The 23,922-nt window shown below is 55.7% G+C and overlaps 7 protein-coding genes across 8 annotated transcripts; 2 read left to right on the forward strand and 5 right to left on the reverse strand.

Moving 5' to 3' along the window:
• Positions 1 to 27: 27 nt before the first annotated feature.
• On the reverse strand, positions 28 to 2,499 carry IUM83_06414 (23S rRNA (uracil-5-)-methyltransferase RumA; the record flags this gene model as incomplete). 2 transcript variants are annotated; one of them, XM_067930621.1, is made up of 1 exon in its annotated part: positions 28 to 2,499. In XM_067930621.1, the coding sequence occupies one exon, from the start codon at positions 2,497 to 2,499 to the stop codon at positions 28 to 30; it is 2,472 nt and encodes an 823-aa protein (XP_067800561.1). The 2 variants fall into 2 exon arrangements, with proteins under 2 accessions (XP_067800561.1, XP_067800562.1); XM_067930620.1 differs by having other exon boundaries at positions 28 to 972.
• A 168-nt stretch (positions 2,500 to 2,667) lies between these two features.
• Positions 2,668 to 3,390, forward strand: IUM83_06415 (mitochondrial protein; the record flags this gene model as incomplete). Its single annotated transcript, XM_067930622.1, has 2 exons — positions 2,668 to 3,060; positions 3,172 to 3,390. The coding sequence occupies 2 exons, from the start codon at positions 2,668 to 2,670 to the stop codon at positions 3,388 to 3,390; spliced, it is 612 nt and encodes a 203-aa protein (XP_067800508.1).
• A 334-nt stretch (positions 3,391 to 3,724) lies between these two features.
• Positions 3,725 to 4,972, reverse strand: IUM83_06416 (Diacylglycerol acyltransferase; the record flags this gene model as incomplete). The annotated part of the gene is made up of 1 exon (XM_067930623.1): positions 3,725 to 4,972. The coding sequence occupies one exon, from the start codon at positions 4,970 to 4,972 to the stop codon at positions 3,725 to 3,727; it is 1,248 nt and encodes a 415-aa protein (XP_067800526.1).
• A 1,226-nt stretch (positions 4,973 to 6,198) lies between these two features.
• IUM83_06417 (Atypical/ABC1/ABC1-C protein kinase) lies at positions 6,199 to 7,851 on the forward strand (the record flags this gene model as incomplete). Its single annotated transcript, XM_067930624.1, has 1 exon — positions 6,199 to 7,851. The coding sequence occupies one exon, from the start codon at positions 6,199 to 6,201 to the stop codon at positions 7,849 to 7,851; it is 1,653 nt and encodes a 550-aa protein (XP_067800532.1).
• Positions 7,852 to 7,886: 35 nt separating this feature from the next.
• IUM83_06418 (Ankyrin repeat-containing protein) lies at positions 7,887 to 9,319 on the reverse strand (the record flags this gene model as incomplete). Its single annotated transcript, XM_067930625.1, has 9 exons — positions 7,887 to 8,059; positions 8,128 to 8,155; positions 8,239 to 8,310; positions 8,380 to 8,406; positions 8,491 to 8,604; positions 8,662 to 8,721; positions 8,788 to 8,826; positions 8,885 to 8,955; positions 9,028 to 9,319. The coding sequence occupies 9 exons, from the start codon at positions 9,317 to 9,319 to the stop codon at positions 7,887 to 7,889; spliced, it is 876 nt and encodes a 291-aa protein (XP_067800482.1).
• A 183-nt stretch (positions 9,320 to 9,502) lies between these two features.
• On the reverse strand, positions 9,503 to 10,728 carry IUM83_06419 (PWI domain-containing protein; the record flags this gene model as incomplete). The annotated part of the gene is made up of 3 exons (XM_067930626.1): positions 9,503 to 9,604; positions 9,689 to 9,766; positions 10,078 to 10,728. 3 exons carry the CDS (start codon positions 10,726 to 10,728, stop codon positions 9,503 to 9,505), a joined length of 831 nt encoding a protein of 276 aa, XP_067800509.1.
• A 174-nt stretch (positions 10,729 to 10,902) lies between these two features.
• Positions 10,903 to 12,093, reverse strand: IUM83_06420 (uncharacterized protein; the record flags this gene model as incomplete). The annotated part of the gene is made up of 1 exon (XM_067930627.1): positions 10,903 to 12,093. One exon carries the CDS (start codon positions 12,091 to 12,093, stop codon positions 10,903 to 10,905), a length of 1,191 nt encoding a protein of 396 aa, XP_067800348.1.
• Between the last annotated feature and the right edge of the window lie 11,829 nt (positions 12,094 to 23,922).

The raw sequence follows: 23,922 nt of genomic DNA on the forward strand, positions 1-23,922 counted from the left end.
GCTATTAGAAATGTCAATCTCTTTCGTCTATTCGTCCTTGACGCGATCAAACACAATGATCATCTCGCAGTGCGGCGTGTGCGGGAACATATCCACGGGGACGGCGTGCACGGGCTGGAAAGCCTGGCCCTGCAGGGACTTGGTGCTGGGACCGCAGAGTGTCACGGCATCTCGCACCAGCGAGTTGGTCGGGTTGCAAGACACGTACACGATACGTTGCACCGGCGGACAAGCGCGGAGTGCGCGGAGAACTTGGTGGTGCAGACCGGCGCGAGGTGGGTCCACGATGGCCACGACACGGTTGAGGTGCTTGTCGCTCTCCTCGCGCTTCTTGCGAAGAAGGTCCTTCATCACATCTTCGGCCTTCGAGTTGACAAAGCTCACATTCTTTACGCCATTAAGCACCGCGTTCACCTCGGCATCATCAGTGGCAGGCTTACAGATTTCAATGCCAACAACCTTGCCAACGCCCTCCGATGCGCAGATTCCAATCGTACCAGTGCCACAGCACACATCGTACAGGAGAGTGTGTTCATCCGCATTGGCGTGCTCTTTCACCAGTGAGTACAGCTTCTCAGCTCCACGCGTGTTGACCTGGAAGAACGCGTTTGGAGACACGTCGAATCGCATGCCTAGCAGATGCTCTTCAAGCTTCGTCTTTCCGAACACGTGCTCAACCGGGTCATTGTCCGACGGGGCCGACAGGCCCTCGTACTCCTGCATGTAAATGGACGTGATCTTGAACGAGTTGCTCTCGTCGGTCAGGCGCTTCACCACCAGGTCCTTCACAGCAGCTCGCTCCTCAGGCGTCTTGCCAGTCGGGTTCACTTGCACCATAGCCATCAGTTCACCCGTGTTAACACTCTGACGCACGGTCAACACGCGCCACACACCCGACTTCGTGTTGACATTATACACAGGGATGTCGGATGTCTCCACGATGTTCTGCATAACAGCACACACCGCCTTCATCTCGTTCGACACGTTCACACACTCATCAGGTTTGCTGACAACCACGGAGCCTTCACGGAATAAACCAAGTCGGAATCCGACGCAGGGCTTGTCGTCCTTGTCGTAGCCGAAGCTGAACTCGCACTTGTTGCGGTATCCTTCGGTCACAGGAGAGGCGCGAATCGAGTCCATCGGACAGCACAGGCCATTGTGACTAGCGAATCCGGTGAAAGTCGCACCCTCCACTTCCGCTGTCAGGGGCACCGTAGCCTTGACTGTGCCATCCTGCTGCACGAACTGAAGAGCCTCGTGGGTGAGCAGGATGAATAGCGTGTTGTGCGACGTGATACCGAGCGCCTGAGGCATCGTAACGTCAAAGGTCTCGAACGTCAGTGATTCCAGTGCAGCCCCATCCATGTGAGCGCGGGACCACGGCGTGGCGCTGTCCGCCGTCGGGTTGATCGCGTATAGGAACCCGTTGTGCAGTCCAATAACAGTAGCGCCAGGGACTTCGCCCAGAAGCTTCCACTCACCCGACGCGAAGCGGCCGGTGCCCTCCTGCTTGTAGATTTTGCCCTCCTTGGTGCAGCACAGGAGCACGCCACGCAGCGAGGCGAAGGACGTGATCTGCGATCCCTCCGGTCCGTTGCAAATCTTCTCCCACGAGAAGCCTTCGGCAGACGCTAAGTCCGGCTTGAGCGAGTAGATGACGTTGTCCGTCTTGACGCCCACCAGGTCGCTGCCGAACGACACGATGGCCACCACGTCGGCAGCGTCCGCCACACGCGACCACGCCGTGCCGGCCTCGGCCTCGTGCGCGCGCGCGTACAGCACGTTGTTGGCCACCACATAGAGCGAGCCGTGGCTGTTGAGCCACTTGGGGATCTTGAAGGCGTACTGCGGCTTGGCGTCGTCCACGTAGGCGTCGGCGGGCTGCTCCGGCTTGACCTGCTCGGCGTCCTGCTGCTCCTTCTCCGTCTTGCGCTTCTTCTTGGCCACGTTGCGCTGGTCCTGCGCCACGCGCTTCTCCTTCTTGCCGAACTCCTTGCGCGTCTGGCGCACGATCTTGACGAGCACCTTCTTCATCTCCGCCTCCTTGCGTTCCAGCTGCTCCTCGTACGGCACGTTGGCCCACGGGGTCACCACGTCGCGCACGTCACGCTGCGCCACGTCCTCCCCTTCCTCCTCTTCCTGCTGCTGCTGCTTGCCGCCCTCCGACTTGCTCTGCTCGTCGCGGTCGCGCTTGCCGCCGCGCGCGCGCATGGGCTTCATGCTGCGCTTGGGCAGCGCGTCCTTGACCTCCAGCGGCTCGCCGTTCCAGTCGATGGCCTGCAGCTGCGGCAGCGCCGCCGCGCGCTCCTCGGCCGAGCGGAAGTGCACGAAGCCGAAGGACAGCTGCCGCGACTTCTGCACCTTGAGGAACGGCACGCCCTTGGCGCGCAGCAGCTCGCTCAGCGCCTTGGACTCCTTCCACTTGCCGTAGTTCAGCACGATCGCCTTGATCTCCTCCTGCTCCTGGCGCGGCGCGTCCATCGTCGGCTGCTCCATCGCCGGCCTCCAGTGAATATGGCTGACGTTGGATGGCGGCTCTGATAGTACCACGAATCGGGTACATGGGTACGCATATCAACGATTGGCCAAAACCTCGACTCGCCATCGTCGGAATCGATTGGCGCATAACTGGTATTAATATTAAATATCGCCACTTTATTACTAATGGGCGAGCTCGAGGTGGAGACTATGATGCCGACGACTGCTGCGCCAGCGCCGAGCCGCGCCGTGCGCGGGTGGCTGGAGCCGCTGCTGCGCCCGACGGAGCTGCGCGAGGGCTTCCAGGTGTCGGTGCACGCGTGCCCGCGGCTGATGCTGCGCGAGCTCAAGCACGTGTTCCCGGCGCAGTTCCAGCGGGCCAAGGGCGGCGACGCGGCGGTGCTGGCCGTGCTCACGTGCCAGAAGTCGCTCATGGACCTGAGCCAGTACGGCGTGGACGCCGACAAGGAGAAGGACCGGCTGCTCGAGACCTTCGTGGCCTTCGCGCAGCAGGTGGCCAACGCGCTCATCGCCAGGAAGTACTGGGCCGACTTCATCGACCCCTGCTCGGGGCTGCCGGTGCGTGCAACTCCAGGCTGTTAGTTAGGCAGTTATAATAGTTGCCTGCTGCTGGGCGTGACGCCGTTACTGACGTGACTATTTGTCGCTATTGTTGCTGTGGCTCTTTAGATGCTGACGCTGTCGAGCAACAAGGTGTACAGCGAGGTGGACGGCGTGGAGCTGCTGCTGCGCTACCGCTGTCTGAGCGCGGGCATGTGCAAGATCCTGGTGCACCCCGTGTGGGGCGCGGCGGTGTACCCGGCCTCGCTCTTCACCACGGCGCCGTACGAGGTGGTCAAGGAGGTGCTGCACTCGCTGCCGGACGAGGCGTGGAATGTCGGGTCCTGAAAGCCCTACGCAAACCAGTGCTCGTTTGTACAAATAACTCTGCCGTAATAAACGCATGCTTGCACCCGCCCCGCGCGGCTGCAGCGCGTGGGAATTCGTGGCCGTCACCCTCGCACGAGGCTGACTCCCATACTTCTTCATCTAGGCGTTCTGAAGTAGTATCCATTCCTAGCTTTCAGCGTCGTGATCTGAGTGTTGGTGCACTTTGACTTGACTTGCGCTGGTGGTCAACCGCGTTCATATATTTTTGAGGAACGGCGACGTGCACAGTGGCAAGAGCAGAGTAGTAAAACTTCGCGGCAGCGTATGCACGTATGCACCCTACAATTAAAATCTAGTAAATCTCCAGCGTAGCGTTGGGATCGACCGCGTAGACGCCTTTGTAGTTGTCGAATAGATCCTTTATCGCCTGCACGTACTGCGCTTGGTACTTTTGTACATCGTCCTTGGTAGGGTGTTCGATACGGGGGAGCCGCAGCGGCTTGCCCACGACAGTGATGAGGTCCACATCGTTGCGAGGGAGGTAGAAGCACATAGCGTCCCCAAAGAAAAGAGTTCCCGGGATTTTAAACCTGTTCAGTTGCAGGCGGAACCACTGCAGATACGGGAACGCGTGGTACGTGTACTCTTCGCCGAACGTGTACACCGGGTGCACATTGTAGCCATGCTGCAGCGCGATCTTGATGAACCCGAAGCGCTTCTTCAGATACAAACGGTGCTTGCCTCTCTGGTAGAGCGTGGCCTCCTCGAAGCCACCCGGAATAATGCTCACGTTGTAGTCGCTGCGCATGAACTTGAGCATGTTGGCTTTCGCGCAGCTGCTGTACTCCATCCAGTTGAGAATGTCGCGAACGAGGGGGAACCAGAAGAGATTTTCTGCCGAAAGCCATCGGCACGAAGAGCGCTCGAAGCCCATGTGGTACGCTCCATTAAAGGAGAAGCCGCAGGTCAGCACTCCATGAGGATGGAAAGCGTAGAGGTTTTTCGTCCCCTCTTCCACGAACGGTGTGATGTCGTTCTCCTCAACCGCTTTGGCTGCCGCCGCTGCGCTAAGATGTTCACAGTCATTTCCAACGTCTTCGTCTTCGTCACCGTCAGCCGTGACGTCGTCGCTGTCCTTGGACTGTTCCTCCTCCCTCCTCAGTTTCTGCTTGGCCAGCTCTCTCTCCTCGAAGATGGTCGCGTTCAGACGGAAGTACGGGTAGTGCAGCAGAATGTAGCGCGCCAGACGCCGCATCCGAGGCCACAGGTGCAGCGAGTCGCGCGTGACGTAGTGATAGCACTCGTACAGCAACGTGAACACCAGATACGCCTGCACACTCGTGGGCGGCGGCGTTGCCTGCGCCCACCCGCCGTGCTGCACCGCAGACGCAGCCCAGCGAGCCACGCACAGCCCCGAGAAGAGCCACATGGCGATGTACGCGCCGAGCCCGAAGATCCAGAGCCCGAAGAGCGACCATAGCAGGAAGCGCCGCATCACGAACCCGCGCAGCGTCATGAGCTCTGGCACCGCGTCGTTGTTGGGCCACGCGGGCGTGCGGCCGCAGGCGGCATGCCGCAGCCTGGGGACGTTGGCAGTCATTGGACGTAACAGTTATGTACACTTGCAGAGTGTCAAGCCAGGTACGAGTGTCGCATAGCGTGATTGCGCCACACGAACCGAACCCAAACTGAAGTTGAAGTTTTGCGCTTTGCGCGGCGGCAACAACCAACACGAGTACGGCAAGTGTGGACGGCGTGTGGAGGTGTTATCTGTTGACCGTTGTTACATCACGTCGCGTTGCTCAGAATATCTCTAGCTCGGTCTTCAGGTCGACGGCGTAACCTCCCCTGTACGAGTCGAAGAGGTCTTGCAGCGCTTCGACGTACTTGTCGCGGGTATTTCTTCACGAGCTCTGCTCGGGTGTTCAACGTGCAGGAGGCGTAGCGGCTTGCCAACGACGGTAACGAGATCGACGTCGGGACGCGGCAGGAAGAAACAGAGCGGCAGGCCGAAGAAGATGGCGCCAGGAATGCGGAGCTTATTCAGCACTGCAAGTACGGGAAGGTACGTGTACTCGTAGCCGTGCTGCAGCGCCATCTTGATACAGCCGAAGCGCACGAACTCCGCGAACTGCCTTGAAAGGCAAGTGCAGGGCTTGATATACAGGTAGTTCTTCTGAACTACTGCCAGTAGTTTTCCAGCACAAGAAAATGAAGTAAGTACCTTACTGGTTATTGTGCCTTTCACACATTTTGGCCAAGTCGATGCCTTAAACTGGGAATAAGATAGGCGATACTAGGTGTAGGGTGGGATTTGCTATGACCTGTGCTAAAAGTTTAAACTCAGATTAGAGGCAAGTTAGCAGTCCTTAGAGGACGAGAAAGCCCGAATGCCGCGAATCACCCGGCCATTCGGGGTTTTCTCGCTTACAATGACATACGACTGTGAAGCCACTCGTCCCTTGCCACGGCAACTACTCAGTGGTTCACCTTTCTTTATCGTAAAGCAGCAACGAACCGTACTAGGCATCGTGCCTTCTTCTGCTCCAGAGAGGAGCTCTTGCATCTTGCTATGTAAAAGTAGTTCTGAGGGCTAAAGTTATTCGACCCAACGTCCGTTTTGCAGTTTCATAAGCTTACTTTAGCTCCATGATTATTATACTTGAAGTCCGGCAAAATAAGTGAAAGCGGCAATAGTATTAATACTATAAGTGTAGTACTACCGAACTACTGCGACTGTCAATAATCAAATATAACGTTATATATAGCTAACATTAATCACCAAAATAGCCCTGTACGTCAGTCGCCCACAACCTCTAGGCGTCAATGGTGCTCCTGTTCCTGCGCAGCGCCGCGTCGCCGTCGGCAGCTCGCCGCGCGGCGCGCGCATTCGCGTCAGGCCGACGTCTGCTGCGCCCCGCCCAGAAGCCGCAGCTGTCGACGTGGCCGCGGCTGCTCCCGCGCCAGGCGCTGGCGCTGCAGGCCCAACTCAACACCAAGACCCGAGCGCGAGTGGCGCGCGACGCCTGGACACGCCGCAATGCGGAGCTGGTGCGCGCGTTCCCGAGAGTGCTGGCCACATCTCGCTCTACGCAGGACAAGGAGTCGCTGGTGCAGACGCTGTGCCGCCTGCTGCGCGTGGCGCTGCACTTCGCCAAGCTGCTGGGGCTGGCGCTGCCCCTGGCGCTCACGGCGCCCGCGGCCTTCACAGCGGGCGCCGTGCTGCCGGCAATAGAGGAGCAGTGGTGGGAGCTGGCGCTGTGGCTGGCGCAGTTCTCGTCCCCGACGGTGATGAAGTTCCTGCAGTGGGCCTGCACGCGCCGCGACATGTTCCCGGCCTCGTTCTGCGACCGGTTCGAGAAGTTCCACGAGCACGCGCCGCTGCACTCGTGGTGCCAGACGGAGGACGCGCTGAGGATGGCCTTCGGGGAGCACTGGCGGGAGCTGATGGAGCTGGACACGCAGCCCATTGGCTCGGGCTGCATCGCGCAGGTGTACCGAGGACGCATCTTGGCCACGGACGAACAAGTCGCGGTGAAGGTGATCCACCCCCACGTGAAGCAAATGGTGGCTCTAGATTTGCAGCTCCTGCGCGGGTTCGTCGCCATGCTGGAAGTCGTGCCGACGCTCCGGTGGTTGGGTGGGAAGGACAGCGTGACGGAGTTCGCGTCGCTGATGGAGAAGCAACTGAATCTGCGGGAGGAAGGGAAGAACCTCGCGCTGTTCAGCGAACACTTCCGCAACCGCAAGGGACTCCGCTTCCCCGTGCCGCTGATGGACTATACGACGGAAAACGTGTTGGTGGAGAGCTTTGAAGACGGACTGCACTTTAGCGAGATCTTGGCGCAAATGGAGCCGCCGCGCAGGAAGGCCGTCGCGCGTGTTGTTCTCGAAGCGTACCTCCGGATGGTGTTTCTGGATAACTTCGCCCACGGAGACCTGCACCCGGGCAATCTTCTGTTCGATGAGCAAGGCCCTGGCAGAAACTCCCGTGTGTCGCGGTCCGAGGCGATTCGGAATGCTGGTGTGGTGGTGATCGATGCTGGTATTGTGACGAAGCTTGAGCAACAAGATCTGCGTAATTTTGTCGAACTATTCCACGCAGTCGCAACTGGCAACGGATACAAGGCGGGCGAGCTCATCGTGGCGAGAAGCAAGGGTAAAGTGCTACCCAGTGGGGAAATCGTTCCAGCCAAGTGCAAGGATCTCGAGTCATTTTGCACAGGGATGGAGAGAATTGTCAACGAAGCGCTTAGTTGGCGACTCAGTTTGAAAAAAGTGCATGTGGGGGCATTACTACGTCAGGTGATGGAGCTCTGCTGTACACACGAAGTGAAACTGGAGGGAAAATACGCTTCGATTGTCGTGTCCATTGCGGTCTTGGAAACAGTTGGGCGAAAACTAGACCCGGATATTGACATTCTAGCCGTGGCGCTCCCGATCATCACGCAGTCGCTCATAAAGAACGTCTTGAATTAACTCGACGTTTTATCTGATAGAGTTTGATTCTCAGACTACTGCTGGGGCTTCCGGTAGGTCACCTCGTACAGGAGAATGGCAACCAAGTGTGACCGAAGCCGCTCCGCCATTTCGAGAGCCGTCTCGTTCGTGGATTCCGTCCGAGTCTTGAGGCTGACGTCGTACTGAATGAGGACTTCAACAGCCAGAGCAGCATCGTTTGCGGCAGCTAGAGTACCCAGTCACCAGTTGTGAGAACCATGCAACTGCAGAGAATAGGTAATGAATGATACGCACCATAGTGGAGTGCGCTCCAGCCATCGTTCTGAGCAATAGAGACAGCTCATTTGTAAGCTTACGTGAATGTGTAATAGATACCATTTCATACTCAAAACTAGTGCCACGTACATCCGTTTCGTCGATGAAAGCCTTCTTGCGAAGAAGCACTTTGGCAACACCTGCATGATCCTCTCCGCATGCCTGCAGACAATAGTGAGGTACTAAGTAAGCAACAAGTGATTGGGATCATGGCCTCTGGAAGCCACCTACTAGCATGAGCGGCGTCATGCCACATTTCTGGTGTCATCAAGAAACAGTACACAACACAAATTAACGACTCCAACAGTGACTACACAGTGCATAATACATCGCAACACGCACATCCTTGCGGTTGATTGTGATTCGCCGCACAGGAGCTTTATCCACCAAGCGCTCCACGATGTTCTCGTGACCTCCCATTACAGCGTAGTGCAAGGGAGTCCAGCGCATTTCCAACTAACGCAGTGTAAATAATCGTGACGCAGCCAATACCAGTGCCGAGTGCACACGTACGTCTGGGTCATCGATCGTAGCTTCCTCATGAATAAGTGTCCGCACTGCGCCTTCCGCACCCTGGGCAACGATGAAGAAATTTAGCACGCCACGAAGCTAGGCCTTAGCCATTTCATACACACGTACGTATCTGCAAGCGTAATGGAGCGCTGTCCTGCCTTTTTCCTGCTTATGAAAGCTGTAGTGAGCTGCAGACCGTATCTAGCAAACGACAAGGACTTACGTCTTTGCCATTAGGATTCTGGTTATTCAATCGCAGTCGCTGAGCGATGTAACCATTGTGCTCCAGCTTGGCTTCAGTAGCAAGTCAGACACACAGTACGAACCGAAGCAACGAATCACAAACACCCGCGTGCTAGTGCCTACAGTGGATATGGAAAAATATCGTGCGCCGGTAGAGTCGAATCCGCTGGTTGATTGAGTCTCCTTCAACTTGACGCAAGACTGGTGCTTTCGCTCCTATCTTTCGCTGCTCGGACCATTTCAGCTCCATGAACAGCTTGGGAAGATCTTCATCAGTCTTCTTCTTTTGTTTCTGTGCCTTCTTCCTTTTCTTCGGATCAGCTTCCTCGGCTTCCTTCTCTAGAAACGCCGCTAGCTCTGCTTCAGTACCGCTAGCAGTTGTGGACTCGTGTATAAAGCCGAGGCGAGAGAACATCGGTGACAGCTCCAATTTGTAGGTGACGATTCACTGCCAATGCAAAATGTATTCGTCTTCGAGAAGGCGCTCCAGCAATAACCGTGCTGCTAACTATCATCTTCGTGCTCATCCTGTCTTGTATGTCAAGCGCAGGGCTATCCGCTCTCCGATCCGATATCAGATGAAGCCTTTCGGCGGGACTTAGTCGAGCGGCGGCGGGGCGAAGGAGAGCGTGACGAAGACGAAGAGCGACCGCGAGATGCCGAAGACGAAGATGACGGTGAGCGACGCGAGTGGCGGCCACTGAAGCAGCAAACAAAATATTCAACGTGATATCAGTGAGTTGACACAAGTACTCGAAACTAAAGGAACACTGTAGTACGGTACCTGCTTTCCCGTCTTGGCGACTTCTCCCTGCGCTCTGGGCGTCGGTCGCGCGGTCGCTCCAGCGATCGAGACGGTGATCTTCTCCCAACAAACACACAAACAAACAAGCAGGTCAATTAGCCTCTGTACCGGAAGCACCAAGAGGAAAATGCCACTTACCGGCGGCTGCGACGGCGTTTCACCGAGTGCGATCGAGATCGATCACGCCTGGAACGACCACGCGGTGAGCTACGCGACCGTCTCCGCGGACTGCGCGATCTCTTCCGTGGGCTCGGCGACCGTCTACGCGGGCTGCGCGAGCGTCTTCGTGGGCTAGGAGAGCGCCTGCGTCTGCGAGGACTCCTCGAGCGCCTGCGCACACTCGGGGAGCGTCTTCTAGGGCTACGGACACGGCGCGGGGGGCTACGCGGCCGTCTCTGCAGACTCCTCGAGCGCCTCCGAGTGTCCTCTCTGCGGTTGCCTCGCTGGGGGCTGCGTCGCTCCGCCTTGTCACCAGAGGCATCAGTAGCAGCAGCAGTTGGAGTAGAAGTAGCGGCGGTGGGGTCGTCCCGCGGCCTGCCCCGCTTGTTCTCTGCCTTGTGGCCATCGACGGCCGCTCTCTTGGCCTCCAGCACCTTCTTGAGCCTGTCCTTCTCGCTGGCGATGCTCTGCATCTCGAGCTTCTTCCTGTCCAGGATGGCGCTGGGGATGCCCGTGGGGTGGCTCTGCGCGCTGAGCAGCAGCTGCCACAGCTCCTCCGTGAAGGCGGCCGCCTGCTTCTCCAGGAAGCCCGTGAGCGCCATCTGCAGCTGGCGCGGGTCCAGCTTCTCGTCCACCTTGGGCTCCAGCAGGTTGATGGCCATGGCCACCACGATGTCGTCCTCGAAGCCCAGCAGCTGCGTGAGCCGCTCCGCCACCCACTGGTTCACCACCTCGCGCTGCACCTTGCGCATGTCCACGCGCTGCTCGAAGCACTTGGGGAAGCTCATCTTGGCCAGCAGCCGCTTCTCCTGCGCCACGTAGCGCCCGTCCTGCGCCGCGCTCGTGCCGCGGATCGCCATGGCCGCTGCAAGTGGTGGTTGGCCCGATCTCGGATTACTACAGTAGTACTGAAGTAGTATACAGTACTACTGTAGTAATTGGTGAAAAGGATCGAGCTTGGGGAATGGATATCAAAAGCATAGGAGCGATAGACGTTTCTATTCTATAGACAAGTACTGCTGCGTTCAGGTTTCCTACTCGTCGTCGTCATCATCATCATCGTCGTCATCATCGTCGTCGTCGTCGTCCACCTCCTCGTCGTCGCTAATCTCGAGACCCTCGTACGCCTCTTCCTCCTCTTCATCGTCGTCGTCGCCGAACTCGATTTCGTCGTCGCTGGACTTGTGCTTTTTCCGTGCAGGCTCGTCGTCGACAACCGGGATGTCCTTGAGGCCGTCCGCGCAGAACAGCACGCTGTTGAGCCTCTGTTTGGCGTAAATTGTGTGACGGTACTTGCGTGTGTTGACGTCGAACACGTGGACCATGCGGTCCAGCCCCACCGCCGCGATGTAGGGCAGCGTCGGGTGGCACGCGATGTCGCGAATGGAGCCTACCGGGCCAGTGCAGCGCCCCATGTGCTTGAGCGTGCGCAGGTCCAGAATGTCCAGGTTGCCTGCCGTGTCACCGACGACCACCCGCGTCTCGTCGGGCGAGACACAGAGCGACTGGATGGGGTTCTCGCCGAAGTTGTCGAGCTGCTGCACTGGCCGCCGCTTGGTGTTCGAGTCGTAGATCCTGACGTGGCGGTGGCCCGTGCCCACGACCACTCGGTGGCCGTTGCTGCTGCCGGGTGTGGACAGGAAGCGCAGGTCCTTGACCCACACCGGCACGCGCATGTCCAGCTTGTCGTGCGTGACGTTCTTGGCCTTGAACAGCGGCTGCTGCGTCTCCAGCGACCACAGGTTCAGGTCGTGCTCCTTGCCGCCCACACCGACGACGGTCTGCGTAGCAGCCTCGAGCCGCATGATGTTCAGGTCGCCGCCCACGTTGAACGAGGCGGGCTTGCCGGCGTCCTCCAGCGTGCTGCGCACCAGCACGTCGCCCGCGTCGGAGCACTGCACCACCGAGCCGAAGCTGCGGATGACGTCGAGGCCCACGCAGCGCGCACTGCTCTGCGCCGCGTCCCAGGCCCAGTCGGGCTCCCTGGCGGCGCTCAGGCTCTTGCCGTGCGACGCCTCGTAGCTCTCCACGACGCCGTCGGCGCGCGCCAGCACCACGTTGCGCTGGAAGTTGGCGGCCTCGCGCTCGTCCGCGTACCAGCAGAGCCGCTGGATGCCTCGCGTGCGGGTCTGCGGCTGCGTGCGGCTGGACAGCACGCGCTGCTCGCCCTTCTCCAGCTCGATGGACTTGAGCAAGCCGGTCTCGTCGCCAACCAGGACGCGCATGTTGCCGCTTATTGAAAATGGCACTTGACATGGCTGGCACGGAGCAACGAGACTGGGGATTGGTGGAAAAGGGGAGTTGAGTGGTCTGTGATTGGACTAAAATTTTCACGTGGGACCTTCACAATGAAAAAGCATGCAAAACCTGCAGAACAGCGAATATGACGATGCTACCGTCGGTATCTTACAGGTGAGCTACACGTTCTGAAGTTTGAAAATGGTAAATCTAGCTGAGATTATCCTGGATTCCATGAATGCCTAGTATTAATACCATTTAATCATAAATATATTATAGGCAAACAGGTCGCTTCGCGGCGCATAATTATAAAATTCACAATAGTATTTGCGGAGTACCCTAGCGAGGCTACACACCACTCTAGCACAACGCGGCTCGTGCGATGCCGCATCTCCGTCGGGAGATCCCTGAAGTCTGAAATCGACGATTTCAGAGGTGCACGTCAACATCTCGCTACATGCGGTCGCCGCTGAGGCCGTCACCCAGTGCCATCATGTTCTTGAGAGTGTCCAACGAACCGACATCGCCATCCCGGACACAGCGAAATGCCTGGATGTTGGCCCAAGATTCTTGGAGACGTCGAAATCAGCGAAAATGCGCGCTGCGTCCCCGAGCAACGATGATCAACGCCTTGGCGAAGTCCCAGGCAGGGCACTGAGCAATGGGACATAAAGTTTACAATGGGCGCAGTACTGCGGTAGTTCGAGTGACAAACCAGCAGTCTGTTTCGGTGGCTACAGATACATGTTGGTCTCCACGCGGTGGGGACGGCCAGAGCTGATGCACCCATGGAGAGGAGCTCGTAGATGTTGCTTAGAGATTGTTGACAATTCCACTGTCTCAATACGTTCTCCATCCATATTGTCATTTTGATATCACATAAACAATAGTGAAATTTATTATTGTGTAAGTATTAAAGAAACAATGAACGAAACTGCAATGACTAAAACACCTATAACCTTTAATGATATTTTTTAGATATGTCTGGACGAAAACTAAGGCACTACTATTGGGAAAATCTATGGAGCTCGAGGTTACGGAGCTCGAGGTTACGGAGCTCGAGGTAGTCATTTTAGCGAACACGCTCTTAGAGCGTTCGCTACGCATCTGGAGATGGAGATGGCACACAAAATGGATCCGCCTCCATCTCCAGCTTGTTCGCTAGCCTGAGCTGGAGAGGGATCATTATGGCCAATCATACACCGATTCAAGCAGATCATTCCCCACCGCTCGGATGCATCGAGCAGCAGCGCCTTCTCCCCCCCACGCTTGCCCCCGCCGCAGAAACCACGTCGCTGTCTGTTAGCCAGACGCAAGGAGCAGCTAGTGCTGCGCTTGTAGTCTCGTCAGCACACGAAGATCTATCGCCAGCTGAGAAAGCCAAGACCCACCACCCACCATTGTTGCGTTAGCTCGAAATGTGTTCGCGACACCTGCGGCAACCCAAGAACTCCACAGAACAAATCAGCACAGGCCGGCGAATTCATTAACATCACCGAGTCCTGACGCTACATCTACTCGCGGGAAGGGAGCTAGTCGCCGCGGCAAGCCGAAAAAGCAATCTCCCGCTGAGGCATCGCTTTCAGGGAACTCGGAGCGCTAAACAGTTTGCCGCTGCCTGGCTCATGGTCGCTGCACAAACCAGCAGCGACTCGGGGCTGGAGGTGCCTCCAGACGAGTGCAAGTCAAAGGTATGTACCTGTCACTTAAAATCTTCAATCTGGATGGCTAATTGCTCTTTGTGGCTGTCATGTTTTAATTGCTCTTCGTGTCTGTCATGTTTTAGTTGAAACACATGCACAAAAACTACACTGCTTATCGGGTCTCGTGTGACACAAATGGCAATGCTACGGAGAGAGCCTTTGTGCTATGGCACAATGTGTGAGTACTGGGATGATCGTGCTGGTATGGGTACAGACCCATTCTTCTCGAGCGATGCTACAGAGATCGAGGAGGCTATAGATTTCGCTGCTGGTTTCGACATGGAGGAAACCATGGAGACTTCTGATTCCAGCCAAACCACGAGTGGGTGGAAGCAGTAACGGGCAAACGAATCAGGGAGAAGGCTGCAGCAGCCGAGGGCATGAGGGCTATTGCCGAGGTCTTGAATAATATTGCTGACGCGTTTAAGGTTGTCAGGACGCACGCCACAGACGACCGAAACAGCGGGATATTAAACTCGCTCCATGGGAAACGTTGAAAGCGCAAACTCAGGCGTTCAGTACTCTTTCACAGCACTTCACAAACCAAAGCGCCAATCTTAACAACTACACCTTTGCCCGTCCAAGTTCGCGGTAGTGTAAAGCAATGTCGTATGAAGTAGTTGAAGTAACTGCTATATTTAGAAAAAAAATACTGAAATTTGGGTTTACTCCAAGGTGCTTCGGGCGTGTCTTCCCGTTTCAAGTTTCGATAGTTGCTTAGGACGTGGACCGTAACCTTTGGTTTGGATGCTTCGGGCTCCCATCTCACAATCGTGCACCGCACCACCGTGTGAGTTACCGGGAAATTTATGTCGCTGTTGGCTGGCCAACCAACGCGTTTCAACACTTTGCATGTGTACGGATTTAGTACAGGGCAAATTGGTGGTGAGTATTCGAACGGCAGCATACCGAAGGAGCCGAAACACACGTTCGCCGCTCGCGCGCGCGTCCTTGATGCTCACCGAGACGGCGGCGACTGGATGCTAGTAGCGCACCACAATGGTATTCCTCCCACTACTGCACGTAATATTGTCGAGCGGGGGACACCAGAGCTGATGAAGAGGCGGGGCGCGTGCTTCCACCACTAAGTGCACACCAGCGATGGAGAGCGCGCTGGTAGACTACACATGTACAACTGACTGGCTGCTTCAGCGCCTTGAAAGCAAGCATTAAGGATTACCTTGCGCTCAGCCACGAGGAGATGCTGAACGTTCCTTACGGTCAGAAGACCGAGTTGCGAATGCAGCTACTCGAGAAGGCAGCCGAGCATGCGACGCCATGCATGGATCTCCGCCTGGTCAATAAAATGGCTCGCCACTGTGTGCTGTCCGTGGCGGCCGCTATCCGCGGCGAGCCCATGAAGTACGGGACTTAGCTGTGGACTAAATCCACTTTGGAGTACAAGCCAAAATTTGAGAAAATATTTTTTTCAATTTTATGTCTAAATGTTTGCTCCCATTCCATGTTGCTTTACACTACCGCGAACTTGGACGGGCAAAGGTGTAGTTGCCTTCTACAATCTGAGGTTTAGTTGCATATAATTTTGGCAATACCGTCTCGCTTTATCTTTCCAATCTCGTGCTGTCTTGCATCCTGAATTTCATCAGTATTAATATCGTCGTCTTCATCTTCCACAAAACGAGGAACGCTTGCATAGTCTCGGTAGAAAATCATGAGGTTATCAAAACAGTAGTGACAACTACGAAATCAGCAGATGCGTGAGGTGTTTCTTGGTTCATGACGCCTTGAAGCATTCTAAATCTTCCTTTCCAAATTCCAAATGTACTCTTGACTGGCATTCGTGTGCTTGCGTGGCGGAAATTGAAAGTTCTTTGACGATACGATAGCGTACCTCCTTCTTCCCGTTCGTCGTAAGTCACTATAAGGCCGGGAAGCGAACCGTAACCCACATCACCAATAAAATGAGTTCCAGCATGTAACGGGGTTACACGCACAAGTGGCTACAAGCCACTTGTGATTTTAACAGATAAGATATCTGTTAAAAGTTTTAGATACTTCCTCACATTGGTGTAAGGCACACCAATGGATACATTGAAGTGGGTCACCACAATGAGTGGTCCACACCTACCCAAAGATCCTATTGGTAGAAAGAAGCATCTTTCTATCAATTAGAGACGTGCATATTGGTGGGGCTCTGACAGCCAGCCGCTGTCAACCCCTTTCATAGATGATAAACAGTTTTAGCAAATTGAGGAGGAAGATCAATTTACAAACAATACAGTTCTCATTTTACCTTAAACTAGCTACTTGGTGTTTTATTTGATTTATATTATACTTGTGGACTCAAGTATAATTAATTCAAATTATTCATAAACTCCTACGCTTCCTCATACACGTAGCGCGACGTGTAAGCTAAAGTAGTGAGTCAAGTTAGACCCACTACACCTGGTAGCACTTTGTAGTCCGTCCAACGACCGACTACGTGACGTTCGTACGCGGTGTACGAACGCGGAGCCGAGAACCACATGAGCACGGAGGTGCCCATGGAGAGCTCCAACACGCCTGCAACGCATGTTGCACGCGCTGACTGCCCCCACCTGTCTGACCCAGAGTGGGAGGCCCTCCAACGACTGTCAACAGTCATTGGAGAAGCGGCGATAGCTACAATGCTGCGTACGCTATCGCCGACGGAGCAACATGGTGTTGCTCTGGGATTCATCATGAAGGAGCAGCGCAATGCTGCTTCCTCAGCGACGGCGTCGTCGGGGACGACACCGCGTGCTCAATCATTAAAATTGAGCGTGAGCAATTATGTAGGAAGAGAGGGCGAGCCTCTCCTCCGATGGCTTGTCGAACTCGACACAGCCATAGCGGCTCGGCGTATCGTCGACCCGTTGTCAAAGGTTGCGTTCGCCGTGTCATGTCTTGGCGGACGAGCGAGGAGTTGGCCGTACGGACGCCGACTCTCTGATCCTACGTGCTTCAACACGTACGAAGTGTTCAAAGTGGAGCTCAGACAAGCGTTTGAGCCCCCGAAAAACGAGTTCCGGTCGAGGGCGGAATTCCTCGACCTACAGCAGGGTAAGCACGACGTCCATGCCTACGCGCAGCGTGCACGGTACTTGGTCTCGAACATCGTGACTAACCCGATTGACGAGGCGACCAAGGTCGTCACGTTCATGAAAGGACTTAGAGATGGGCCCGTGAAGACCTATCTCTTCCGAGAGTACCCGAGTACTCTCGAAGCTGCAATCACCATTGCCATGCAAGAAGCGTTTAGCCTGCGGCAGGCTAAACTCCATGTAAACGTACCGAGGCCGCAACCGCGCCCGGTAGCGAGGACGGGAGGTCCGGAACCAATGGACCTCTCGAATGCAACGGCTGCTGGTCACCAGCAGCACGGAAGTAATGTGCGATGCTTCCGTTGCGGAAGGATCGGTCACTTTGCCAGAGAGTGCACGGCTCCCGTACACTACAATGGTGACCGTCGTGACGATGCCGGGCATCGCCGCGAACAAAAAAAAAACGAACATCCAGTAGGCGCGGGGCGCCCTACTGGTAATGCAGTCACGCGCGCAGACATTGGGCACGCGACACTGAGGACTGCAGCCCCCAGTGAGACCAGATCTCGCTGCAAGAAGCAAGATGACAGGCCGAACCTGGTCACCTTGAAGGTAACGTCGAAGAGAGCGAGCGACTCTCTTCGCGCTCTGGTAGATTCGGGCGCGTCGAACAACTTTGTTCGACTGCGGAGTTTACCGAGTCTTGACTTCGAGGAGGTAAAGGTATTCTGGAAGTTCGATTGGCAACCGGTGCCATCGTGAAGACCGAGAAGCGCGTCGTGAACGTGCGCTTCTCGAACAAACAACGGGTGTTTGTCGATCACTTTATCGTCCTGGACCTGGACGATAAGTTCGACGTTGTTATGGGCATGCCGTGGCCTGCACGGCATGATCCGGTGATAGACTAGAAGAAGCGCACGTTCGTGCGCTTCGGTCGCGACAGCGGAACAGAGAGCGATGGCCCTGTTACCGCAGCGCACGCACCAGCAGGTGCGCGCGACTCGCCAGTCGAGACAGCGCTTAATGCTGCTGTCCCGGAGTGCCCAAGGGGTGCGCGAGGATGCGCACAAGTGGAATCCACGTCGGCTGTGCTGCCGACGTCGGAAGATGAGGATGTGTCGGTTCCGGGAACCAACACTCGCGTTCAAGTACGCATGGGACAGTCCCTGACCCGAAGAGGTCAAGTCGACGCACCCTCGGTGATGAGGGGCTCCGCCAATAACTGGCGTCGAGGTGACAAAGGTGTGTCAACTCCGGGAGGTGACGCTGCAAACAGTACGGACGGTTGCAAACGTCCCGTACTGACGCAATTTGTATGCTGTCGTGCAACCGGGCTGCACGACGAAGCGCCATGCGATCAAGCCGGGCTTGATACCGCGCGCCCGCGGACAGGGTCCGTCGGCGAACAACCGTCCATGGTCGGGCCTGGACCAGAAGAACAACTGTGCGGAGCCGGTCTCCGCACAACAGGAAGATGGCGCATGCAAAGAACGCTGCGCAAGTCTCGGTCCGGGACCGAGACGCTACAAGAACTGTCTGCCGGGCAGACAGAGGCGGTGACGCCGAGCGTTGAGACGCTGAACGTCTTGACGCGTACCGATACTGGATACCAGTATCAGGAAATGGAACTCGCTAATCCTCCGATGAGGGCGTCGGAGTTGACTTCGCTTCCAGTCATGAGCTGGAAGCGCTTCACGCGCGACTCGCACGATGGACGCATCGAGCAAGTCTACGTTCTTTCGGACAGCGAAAGAACGGAGAGCGAGAGCGAAGAGCTGAGGCAGCTCTTCATGGGAAGTACCACTGAGAGTGAAGACACTCTCAGTGCGAAGACGAAGCGAGAGCGCTTCGAGGAACAAGGTTGGGACTCGCTGAAGTCGAGTCCCTATTACGAATTATTGAGGGAGTACAAAGACGGACTCCCGGAAGAGATTCCTGCGGAGCTTCCGCAGGATAAGGGCATTCAGCACGAGATTAATCTCGTGCCGGGCACGAAGTACTGTGTCACGCGGCAGTGGCCACTGCCGCGAGAACAAGTAAAAGCGATCGACGACTTCTTTGAAAGTCGTCGCAAAGCAGGGCAAGTGCGGGAATCAAAGTCCCCGCACAGTGCTCCGACGTTCTGTGTCAAAAAGCCACAGGGCGGATCGCGCATCGTTCATGCGTATGACAAGCTGAACGATGCGACGGTACCGGCGCAGACGCCGATACCACGAAAAGATGTCATCATCGATTCGATGGCCGGGAGCACCGTTTACAGTGCTCTCGACTTGTGAGACGGATTCTATCAGATCCTAATGCGTGAGAGCGATATCCCTCTCACGGCAGTGAGCACGCCAAGCGGCATGCTCTGGGAATGGCTAGTGATGCCACAGGGGCTTAAGAACGCTCCTGCGACTTTCAACAGGTGCGTGACGCACTTGTTGCGCTCGGTGCGCGACTTCGCGCCGAGCCACTTCGATGATGTGTTCATGCACAGCCGGGCTGTGGTCGGGAAGACCGACGTAGAGATGCACAGGGTGCATCTCCGGAAGCTACTTGAATTTATGCGAAAACATAAGCTCTACGCGGACCTGAAGAAGTGTATCTTCGGGGCGAGCGAGATACCCGTCTTCGGGTGTCTCGTAGGGAATAATGGCGTTCGCCCTGACCCGGAAAATGTCAGAGTGATCGATGAATGGCCAACGCCTTCAAGTGTCAAGGAACTGAGACAGTTCCTTGGCTTGGCCACGTACTTGTGCAAGTACGTGGAGGATTACGCGGGCAAGATCCGCCCGCTGTCACAGCTTCTTAAGAAGGAAGCTGTGTGGAATTGGACAACCGATTGCCAAAGAGAATTCGATGTAGTCAAGCGGGGCTTGACTTAGGCGCCAATCTTGGCAGTGGTTGACCAAGATCGTCCATTCCACGTCGTATGTGACGCATCCGACTTCGCGATCGGATGTGCGTTGATGCAGCACGATCACGAGGGCCGTGATCGTGTTGTCTATTACCAGTCGCGTCAGCTGAAGGCAGCTGAGCGTAATTATCCGGTACATGACAAGGAGCTCCTTGCCATGAAATATGCACTCGCAAAGTTCCGAGTGTATGTGTAGTGGGCCTACTTTGGCTCACTACTTTAGCTTACACGTCGCGCCACGTCTATGAGGAAGCGTAGGAGTTTATGAATAATTTGAATTAATTATACTTGAGTCCACAAGTATAATATAAATCAAATAAAACACCAAGTAGCTAGTTTAAGGTAAAGTGAGAACTGTATTGTTTGTAAATTGATCTTCCTCCTAGAACTGCTAAAACTGTTTATCATCTATGAAAGGGGTTGACAGCGGGTGGCTGTCAGAGCCCCGCCAATATACACATCTCTAATTGGTAGAAAGATGCTACTTTCTACCAATAGGATCTTTGGGTAGGTGTGGACCACTCATTGTGGTGACCCACTTCAATGTATCCATTGGTGTGCCTTACACCAATGTGAGGAAGTATCTAAAACCTTTAACAGATATTTATCTGTTAAACCATAAGTGACTGTTGTCACTTGTGACCGTTGTCATGCACAAGTGACTGTTGTCACTTGTGTGTGTATAACCCTGTTACACCATCCCCCCCCCGTTAAGCTCAGGCGTGTCGGTCTCGACACGTCAATTAATATTGACTGCTTGTCAATTGTTTGTGGTGGGGGAGATCCGTGCTCATCCGCAATGAGCACGACCAAGCTGAAGACTGCCATTGCAACAGAGGGTAAACTCTCTGTTGCTGAGTACCATGCGCGACAGGGCGAGGTGCGCCGCTACCACGGGAACAGACAACGCAGTATCTGTGTACGATTCTTCGATGTCGACCGCGTCTGTGCGTCGACATCTCTAAGCGAATTTATGTTGCTTACCGTGATCGGGTAAGCAAGCGCCAAAGCACTTCGAGTCCTTCTCTAAGCGAGGCAAGTATTGGCAACTCCACGCTGTTGCGGTGGAGGCTGGTGTCCGTGCGCACTATTCGTCCAGGTGGTGGTGCGTATTAGCAACCGCGACCACAACAGGTATACTATATGTATACCTGAAAGCTTCAATGGTCTCCGTGCTAATTATCTAGCACGCGAGTCGTCAGGCGTTGTAGATTACTACAGCGCTCGCACTACCTTCTTGCTGGTAGTGCGTGTTGGGTTTCGTATTCCTTCACCATGTCCGGAACGTCTTTCATCAGGACGTTCCGTGGTTCCCATGTGTCGTGTTGGGGAGGGAAACTTCTCCAGCGAATGCGAAAACAATCCGGACCTCGGATTGTTTTCCTATGATCAACAATTCGCTGGACGATCCAGCGAATTTTTCCGCGTTCGTCTCGCAGCGGTGGCGGAGGTGGTGGAAACACGCCCCGATCAACGCCATGTTGACCTTCATCTCGTGTCGCCCCACGACCAGGTGACGGTCGTGGAGTACCTGCAGAGAGCGGAGGTTATCGCTCTGTACCATCGTGTCCCGGCTGTGGCGGTCTCCCAGACCGCCTTGAACGTGCCGGTCGGGCTGGAGGCCCGACTGTATTAACTGCTCCAGCGCGTAGTCGCGCTGGAGAGGAGGGTTTCCCCTGCCGAGTCTGTCTCTTCTGGACAGACGAGCCATGTGGCTCGTGCTGGAGGTATGGCTTTAATCGCCGACATAAAATGTCGGGTGGAGCCGTATGCTAGACGGTATGTCTAGCATGCATGCGTTACCGTGGCGTACCATTACCGTGAATGGCCCGATGAAGCGCGGAGCAAGATTACTTGCTCCGAAATCGGAATCTGCATGTTTAGGCAGGTTTTGAGTAGATAACAAAACCAATGAACTCACTTTGAATTCATTTGTGTTGCCCCTGCCAACATTATCGGCATTCGGCTTCTGTCTATCCACAAAAGTTGCAATCGCGTCCTGGACAACCCGAATTACGGCTTGTCTGCGATGGATGAAGTCAATCGCATCCGAGCTGAACGAGTTCAGCTCGCTCTCCGCAAGAGTCTCGGCCTCTGCGTGGTTCTTCGCGGTGTCTGCTCCCTGCGCAGACCCGTGGTCCTTGTTCTGGGTGTCGGCGCCCTGCGCCGACCCTTGGTTTTTCCTGCCAACGTCTGCGCCCCGCACAGACCTGGTTGTCTTGTTCCTTGTTGTCGCGGCTGACACTATGCAGGTGTCAGCGGCTTTCTGCGGCTGCTGTGTTGCAGCCGTAGATCCTCCCCAACTTAAAGTGGGAGCCACCACTCCGAGTAAACTCGGTAAACGTGGATGCCGCATGGCATTCACATAAAACGGTGTATGCCCGATCGAGGCATGCACCGAGTTGTTGATGGCGAACTCCGCCATCGACAAACACTCGCTCCAGTATTGGAACGAGTGAGCGTAGCTCTTCAAAATGTCGACGAGCACGCGATTCACGCGCTCGGTTTGACCGTCCGTCTGCGGATGATCCGCAGTCGACATGGAAAGCTGGCTCCCAAGAAGTGTAAACACTTCTTGCCACAGGTGCGCTGTGAAGCGCGGGTCTCTGTCCGACACGATGTCGGACGGCATGCCATGGTGTTTGAACACCATGTCGACGAGCAGACGGGCCGTCTGCTTCGCGGTCACCTCTGCTGGCACCGCAGCAAGATGTACCATCTTGCTGAAACGGTCCACAAAGACCACAACACCGGTGTTCCCTCCGCTATCCGGGGGAAGACCAAAGATGAAGTCCAAAGACATGGACTTCCAACACTCCGACGGAGTCGGCAGTGATTGCAGTGGAGCCTGCGCGAATGGCGCAGGCTTTACGCGTTGGCACACCTCGCAAGCACGGACGTACTTGCGCACTCACTTGTACTGGTGGTGCCAGTAGAAGTCACGCGTGAGAAGGACGTATGTCTTCTCACGTCCGAGATGTCCCGCAGACGGGGCATCGTGATACTCGTACATGATCCTGAGTCGCAGGTCATGGTCATTTGGCACGACAACGCGGACCGCGTTGTCGTCACTGAATTATAAAGAAGCAGTCCGTCGTGCACCCGATATCGGTGTGCACGCGCACGAAGGTGCTTGGGCAACTTCTGACGAGCCTTGTCAGAAGGTGCTGTGCCATAGGCCAGCAAGAGTTTCGCTTCCGCGTCGTGCGCGAACGCGGCCTTCACGTCGTCAAATAGAGACGATGTGGGTGTGCTCGTTCGCATGGCGTCTACGCAGATCTGCCCTACCAGGTGTTCAGCACCTCAAAAGACCGCTTGGCACCTACACCACCCGTCCGGTTTTGTCTGCTGCATCGGAAGCTCCAGCCCGGCTTGTACGAGTGTCCGGAACATAAATTACCACCGTCGTGGCGTTTCTCACGCGGACGAGAAATAAATTACCGATTGCAAAAAGCAGCAGCAACAGCCCTCAGCCTCCATGGCGGCGCGGCCACCAGAATGGAGTATGCGGCGCTGTTCCACATCTCCCTCAAGAAGAGAGGGATGGCGTCGCTTTGGTATCTGTGGGGTTTGAACCCACGCAGACTGTAATGTCTAGCGGATCTTAAGTCCGCCCCCTTAGACCACTCGGGCAAGATACCAGGCCAAATCGACCAAAACGCCCTCACTCCGACGCGCCCTTTTTCTAGCGACCCTAGCGATCCCCACAGCCTCTCGACCCCATCGCACTTACCCACATTTGTGCATGATCCCCGCGCGCAACCTGTAGCATACGCAGAGCTGCCCTACCAGGTGTTCAGCACCTCAAAAGACCGCTTGGCACCTACACCACCCGTCCGGTTTTGTCTGCTGCATCGGAAGCTCCAGCCCGGCTTGTACGAGTGTCCGGAACATAAATTACCACCGTCGTGGCGTTTCTCACGCGGACGAGAAATAAATTACCGATTGCAAAAAGCAGCAGCAACAGCCCTCAGCCTCCATGGCGGCGCGGCCACCAGAATGGAGTATGCGGCGCTGTTCCACATCTCCCTCAAGAAGAGAGGGATGGCGTCGCTTTGGTATCTGTGGGGTTTGAACCCACGCAGACTGTAATGTCTAGCGGATCTTAAGTCCGCCCCCTTAGACCACTCGGGCAAGATACCAGGCCAAATCGACCAAAACGCCCTCACTCCGACGCGCCCTTTTTCTAGC

This window comes from Phytophthora cinnamomi (assembly GCF_018691715.1).
Source record: "Phytophthora cinnamomi strain GKB4 chromosome Unknown Contig1, whole genome shotgun sequence".
Lineage (NCBI taxonomy): Eukaryota > Oomycota > Peronosporomycetes > Peronosporales > Peronosporaceae > Phytophthora > Phytophthora cinnamomi.